The sequence below is a fragment of the Eucalyptus grandis genome, chromosome 3 (assembly GCF_016545825.1).
Source record: "Eucalyptus grandis isolate ANBG69807.140 chromosome 3, ASM1654582v1, whole genome shotgun sequence".
Taxonomy (NCBI): domain Eukaryota; kingdom Viridiplantae; phylum Streptophyta; class Magnoliopsida; order Myrtales; family Myrtaceae; genus Eucalyptus; species Eucalyptus grandis.
In genome coordinates, this window is record NC_052614.1 from 66,739,100 (window position 1) to 66,745,645 (window position 6,546).

General features: G+C 45.1%; 1 protein-coding gene across 1 annotated transcript; it reads right to left on the reverse strand.

The window, feature by feature from the left end:
• Positions 1-2,618: 2,618 nt before the first annotated feature.
• On the reverse strand, positions 2,619-5,443 carry LOC104438502 (deSI-like protein At4g17486). Its single transcript, XM_010051665.3, has 4 exons — positions 5,090-5,443; positions 3,766-4,053; positions 3,415-3,489; positions 2,619-3,059 (listed from the first exon to the last, which is right to left on the reverse strand). The coding sequence occupies exons 1-4, from the start codon at positions 5,220-5,222 to the stop codon at positions 2,929-2,931; spliced, it is 627 nt and encodes a 208-aa protein (XP_010049967.2). The 5' UTR covers positions 5,223-5,443; the 3' UTR covers positions 2,619-2,928.
• Positions 5,444-6,546: the final 1,103 nt, after the last annotated feature.

The window sequence follows — 6,546 nt, forward strand, 5'->3', positions numbered from 1 at the left end:
CAACTCTCTGTCCGGGGGTTAAACGGTTCTCGAGCTTGTCTACACAGAAATCCAAAAGCTTGGCAACTTCCCAATTTCAATTTTTTTGACCTTTGACTTCAAAACTAATTAGATTTCTATTATATTCATGGAAATAAAAATTATTAGTCATCTCGAATGTGCTTTTTCTAAAGTGGGTCAAAGTCAATATATGTTTTTCTGATATACCAAACATAAATATGTCTTTCATTTCTCTTGAAATTCATATAAAGAGGTTGATCCCGACGTAAATCCATCTTCATTTTATTTCGTTAAATAAGGAGAAAATGATTTCGCTACTTGATTAGTTAGGCCTTTCATATACTACTTATAAAGTCAAGTCTAGCACGGATACCAAAATAATTACGCAGTTTTAATCCTTCACAACCCATGTAATACAATCATTTTATTAAACCAGTAACAACCTTGTGAAAAATTAGTGATTGCAATTCACTCAATCTATGATGGAACCGGTCTAGGCAAGAACTTGTCTAACAACGATAGGGTAGGCGCACATTTGGGCTTCATTTGTTGCGTGAAAAAATGAATCTTTCAAAACATAATTTTCTAAAAATGATCATCTATAGCGCTTGAAAATTAGACAATAAGAAATGTTGTTATTATTAAAAACAATTTATGTCTATATATTTTTGCAAATGATGAAAATATGTTTTGTTTATTTATTTTTGTAAGCAATTAGTGCCATCATTTTTTAGAAAAGCTTTTTACAAATAATTTCATTTTTCACAAAATAAATAGAACCTTAGGATATTTTCTTTTCCGATACCGTATTGGATAAGTTGTGCCAACATGGAATATGCCAAGTAAATAGAAAAGTAGGAAAACAGTCAAAAACAGAAACATAAAAGTCCTATTGTGAGAAGACTGGAAAAGTAATGGCGCGTTTGGTTGTGTTTGTTTAAAAATTGTTCAGGAACGAGAAATAGAAAAAAGTGTTTGTTCCGGGGGAACAATTTTGAATAAAACAACGCGTTTGGTAAACTTGTTAGGAATAAAAAATAAACGAAACATGTTTGGTAAATTTGGATAATTTTTTTATTTCTTTTATTTTTTCTATTTTTTTCTTATTTTTCCTTTTTTTCTTTTTCATTTTTTTTTCTTCTTTTGGCCGGTCGCCGGCCAAGGCCTTGGCCGGTCGCCGGCCAAGGCCTTGGCCGGCGACTCCGGCCGGCGAGGGTCGGCCTCGCCTTGATCGGGCGAGGCCGAGCTCGCCCGGCGGCGGGCGAGGCGCGGCCTCGCCGGCCACCGCGGGCGAGGCCGAGGCTCGCCGGCCGGGCGAGCTCGGCCTCGCCGGATCTCGGGCGAGATCGAGCTCGCCCGGGCCGGCGCGAGGTCGACGTCGCCATGGCCGGGCGAGCTCGAGCTCGCCCAGATCCGGCGAGGCCGAGCTCGCCTAGCGGCCGGCGAGCCTCGGCCTCGCCGATTCACCGCCGGGTTGGCGTCGCTGGCGGTGGCTCGGCGAGGCCGAGGCTCGCCGCCGGCCGGGCGAGCTCGGCCTCGCCCGATCCGGGCGAGATTGAGCTCGCCCGGGCCGGCGCGAGCTCGGCCTCGCCATGGTCGGGCGAGCTCGAGCTCACCCAGATCCGGGCGAGGCCGACCCTCGCCCGGCTACGGCGAGCCTCGGCCTCGCCCAGGGGGCGAGCTTCGGCCTCGCCGGGGCGGCGAGCCTCGCCGTGGCCGGGCGAGGCCGCCGGCCATGGCCGAGGCCGGCGACCGGCCAAAAGGAAAAAGAACAAGAAAATAAGAGAAAAAGAAAAAGAAAAAAAGTATTTCTCATTTGTGTTTGAAACAAGAAACACAAAATTTGTGTTTCTTGTTTACGTTCCTTTTTGTTCCGGGGAACAAAAAAACAGAAATTTCTGTTCAGGAACCATCGGTCAGCCAAACAGGCCCTAAGTTGCCAAAGAATATCACTTGCGTCTTTAGATGGAAGAAGGATTTGATTTCTAAACTTGCTAGCCAAAGCTTTTGATCACGTGTTAAACGTGTTTATTCCACATTATTTGTCAAGAAGGGCAATTTTTTTTTTTTTTTTTTTTTTTTTTTTTGAGGGGGGGTGGGTTCTAATTAGATTGAATTTATAAAAATAATGGATGAGATTTCTTGCGGCAAACTTCAAATATTTTTCCCAACGACTACTTTTGTCTCTTTGCACAAATTTATTCTCTATAAAAAGCCCCTAATTGATTTTAATTTTTTTTTTCTTCTTCATTTTTATTGTCGTTATTTGGACTTTTTTTGCTATTTTATGTGATGCCCCCCATCCTACACAAAGCTCAAACATCGCTATTGTTGGCGTCCTTCCTTCTGGTAATCTGTCCATTGCTTGAAAGCAAAACCAAACGTTATAGACAGAACAACCCGTGAAGCAAAATCGCATGCTGTTGAGTCGTATTCAATTTGTCAAATATAAAATGCAGAGAAGGATATGAAGAAGAAAAAATGCTACGAACACGACCATCATTTCAATCAACTTCAACTGCAGTTTAAACCTCAAAATCCATCTCAGGGACTCCCACTTGGCAACCGTTCAGATAGGATTTCCAACCTGCAAATTCCGAACCCAGCAATCACAGAAGTTCTAATAGTGACTCAGGTACTTTCAAGTCTCAGTGAGAACAAGACGGAGAAGATGTAAAGTGCAAACGGTCAAATGAACACTCATTTACAGCAGACTCGCTCATCCCATGTATAATATGGAGTACAAAGATATTACATCGAAAAGCACCACAATACAGGAAAAGAATGATGAGGATTCACAAAGGAACAGTTACATCGTTTGAACTGCGGTGATCATGCATGGACTTGGAGATAGGGGAAAATGCAATGATGGGCAAACGACACTTCCTGTTGCAGCAAGTTGTGCAGCAACTTGTTTTCTACCTAAGTTCAATTTTTCTCTGGCTCTTTAATAAAAGCCACTTCTCCAGCTGATTCCTGAGGCGACAACAAGTGCTTCTCTTGCTCGGCGTCATCTATCTCGGTAGTCACAGTCGACACAGATTCAGCACCATCTTCCTCTGAGTATCAACACAGTATTTTCTTACAAGTGAATTTGATGATCAAGGTTGCACATAAGAGATAATTTGACACAGTAATAAAGGAGTAGTTGTTTAAAACAGATATGCAATCTTTTTCCCAAGCTAGATGCCAAGGAGTAGCTCTTTCCTTGTTTTCATGATCAAAATTTTGTGGAGTGTGCAGAAATGGTGGCACTTTTTGCACAATCTTGCAGTGCTTAGAGGCTAAAGAATGAATAATTATTTTCTCAGGAGTCTAATTTGGGAAAAGTACCAACATGCACTCGATTTTGGTCAAAAACTAGTACTAAAGAGTATGACAAACGCCAAAAACATGAGAAAGTAGAAAACTTACCGGAGAAGTCATGATACTCTGGCTTAACAGTAGTTACTTGAAGGCTTTCTGGAAGAATGCAACTACACAGAGAACCTACAATACAAAATGGGAGATTGCTTCAAACATATTGATTCTTCACCATCGGTGAAAACATAAGCAGCACTACAGCTCTTATTCATAGATAATAGCCACAATCAAGCATGTAAATTTCAGTCACTTCCTTCGACTATGCAACTAGTAGGAAAAGGCAAAAATGATTTCTGTCGTAGAGTTCTTATTCAGTCACTGTGAACAATCAATTTACATAAAATTCTACAGACTAAACAAATGGGACAAAGCAAAATGTTTCTAAATTAAAAAAATGTTTACCTAGCCGAGCCAACCTGTTCACCCACCCTGGGATTGTTTTCCCTGTCAATCTATAAGCAACATCACTAGTAAAGTGGTTGCAATTCTTGGATATGAGATGATATGTATCCCCATGATATTCAGAAGCCATATGCTCGATGAAGAGCCGGAAGTCCGAGGGAGGCATATTTATGTGGCCCAGTGAAATAGAGCACCGGAATATAAATCCCGGGCAGCTCTGCGGTTCCACTTCGAATACTCCACTAGCTGGAAAGTCGTGCGCTCCAAAGCCATATTCCTTACCATGCACTGCATACACATAATTGCTAGGTCATTTTTAGAAATATACTCTTCAGATTAAATTGGCAGACCAAGGTCAAGCATCAAAGTCAACTCTTCCATCTGGGTTCCCCCTTGTGATAATTAATATAGCACATGGCAGGACACAACTCCTAAAGCGAAGCCCAGGAGCAATTCTAATGTCTGGCTATCGCGCCCAGACACGTAAAAGCTTTAGCAATCAAATAACAAAATCATGAAAAGCAAAAGCTACTTTTGCAGCTTCATCTTTTCACGTAAGATTGAAAATAGCAAGATCTTGGGGTGTGATTCTCCTAAGGTCCATATCGTGGATGTCATAGGGCATCTATCATTTCTCATACTGGGGCGCATGGTCGATTTGTATAGGACTTGCAGGGATCTCCGACGTCAATAGCTAGGTTTTTGAGGCATGGTGCACTGCTAGACCTTCCCCTTTTCCTATTCCTTTCACTCTTTAGATGCACTGGTTCTCAACCATTCTTCAACCGAACAAATGCAGAAGGTCCTACGCCACAGAAATTTGCAAATGCAGTACCTTTCACAATGATGGGGAGTGTTCGAAGAAACACGCACGCGCATCACATCTTCCCGCTAATTGTTTAAGCTTTTGGAGTAATCTGATTGCACAATCAGTCAATTGGAAACGCCAAATTCTCACCTTTCTAACGAAATCCCCGCCCACATCTACTGGCATTTTAAGTTCTTTCGACACCGTGACGCAGCCGAATTTTCGGGTCAGAGCAAGCACAATGGAACGAATTAATTCAGTAGTCGAACAATATCGAAGAGGAAGCACCGATCCTCAAACCAATATTCCGACAACAATGAAAACACTCAAGAACCCTTTCCAAATTTCAACAAGAGCGACACTTCCGCAGCGTCACGGGCACACAAACAGCCGCGATGAGCCAAAACCCAGATGGGAAAAATCCGAAAAAGAGCCGCTAAAACCAACTCCAACGAAATTCAAGAAAAGGAAAAGAGAGGAAGGCAGAGCAAGCCCAAGATTCCTGGAAGGGCTAACCTTGAATGCCGGAATGGAAGATGCCCAGGCCGCACCAGGCGGTGTAGCTGTTCGCGGGGGTGAGATCGTACACGTTCAGGATCACATGGGTCTCCCATTCCGGGTTCGTCCTGGAGTTGTGCTGCGCCCCCATTCCTCCCCCAATCCCCAGCCCCCAAGAAAGGAGACGATCGTTCCTCCTTGTTTTTCAAGAATTCATCCCCTCCGAACCGACCATCGGAGCAGATGGAGAGAGATCAAAAAGGGGTTTCTTTTCCTGAATTGCAGGGTTTGGAAGAACGGGGATTGGACTTTTCGGGCTTCGCTTCTTGGAAAAGGAGATGGGAAATGTGAGGAAAAAGGCGTTTCGGGGGGAAGGGACAAGATGGCATGCATTGATTGTGCATGATGTTTTCACTGGGAAGTGCTGACGTCATTCCAATACTTTTCACCTTTTTTTTTTTTTTTTTTTTTTTTCCTGGGTTCTGACTTCTGGGGCTGAGTGGGAATTTGAAATTTGAAGTGGGGAAGGGGGCAATTCCATGTCTCACCATCGTCGCTCGAAATTAAACTTGCAACTTTATTGGCGTTTTAATGATTTGATCCTTTGAATATTTCTTCCAGATGCGATACAGCGCTTTTAAATTCTTCCTTGATTTTATGAAGTTGAACGCTTACGTCCGTCGTCCGATTGATAAAGAGAGATGGAAAGTGGGACTAGAGAGGAAATTGTTTTCCCAATCGATTATTGACGAGGGCCCACCCCTGCTGCTAATCATCGAAACGGGTGGGGATCGCCCATTATGGCTCCGTTTGGGAACAGCTTTCCCAAGGATCCTTGAGGGTCTAAAGGCCTTTGGGCCAAATATTGGGCGTTTGGCAAATTTTTTTCACTTGCCTTTGCCAAAGGCAAAGCTTGCCAAGGCGAAAGCCAAGGCGAGGTTGGGGCTGCCTTGGGCATTCTCGCATGCTGGCTTTGATAATAATAGGTTTTTCTTCCGAAATTATCCTTGTTAATTTTCGTTTTCCGGCTTTACCCCGACATGTTCATCGTCTTCATCCTTCCCTTCTCTCTACCGAGAGAACACGGCCGACATCGGCGGCGCCGGCGTGTGCGGTGGTCGGCGAAGGGCGGCGGTGCGGCGAAGGCGGGTGGTCCGGCTAGGGTCCCACGACCGTCCGACGAGGGTCACCGCGCGGAGGACGCCAGAAGCAACCAGATCGTGCGCAGATCTCGGTCGCGCAGATCCGGGTCGCGGAGACCAAATCGCGAGCGTCGGCGACCTCCGCGGCGCGGTGGGTTGCACTGACGGCTCGGCGAGGTCGCGGCGACCGAGATCTCGCGAGCTGGGTCGCCGCGGTAGATCGAGCGGCACGGCGACCTCCGCACGGAGGTCGCGGCGCGGCGGGTCGAGGCGACCGTCCGACGAGGGTCGCAACGACCCATCGTGAGATCGGGTCGCGGCGACCCTCGTCGG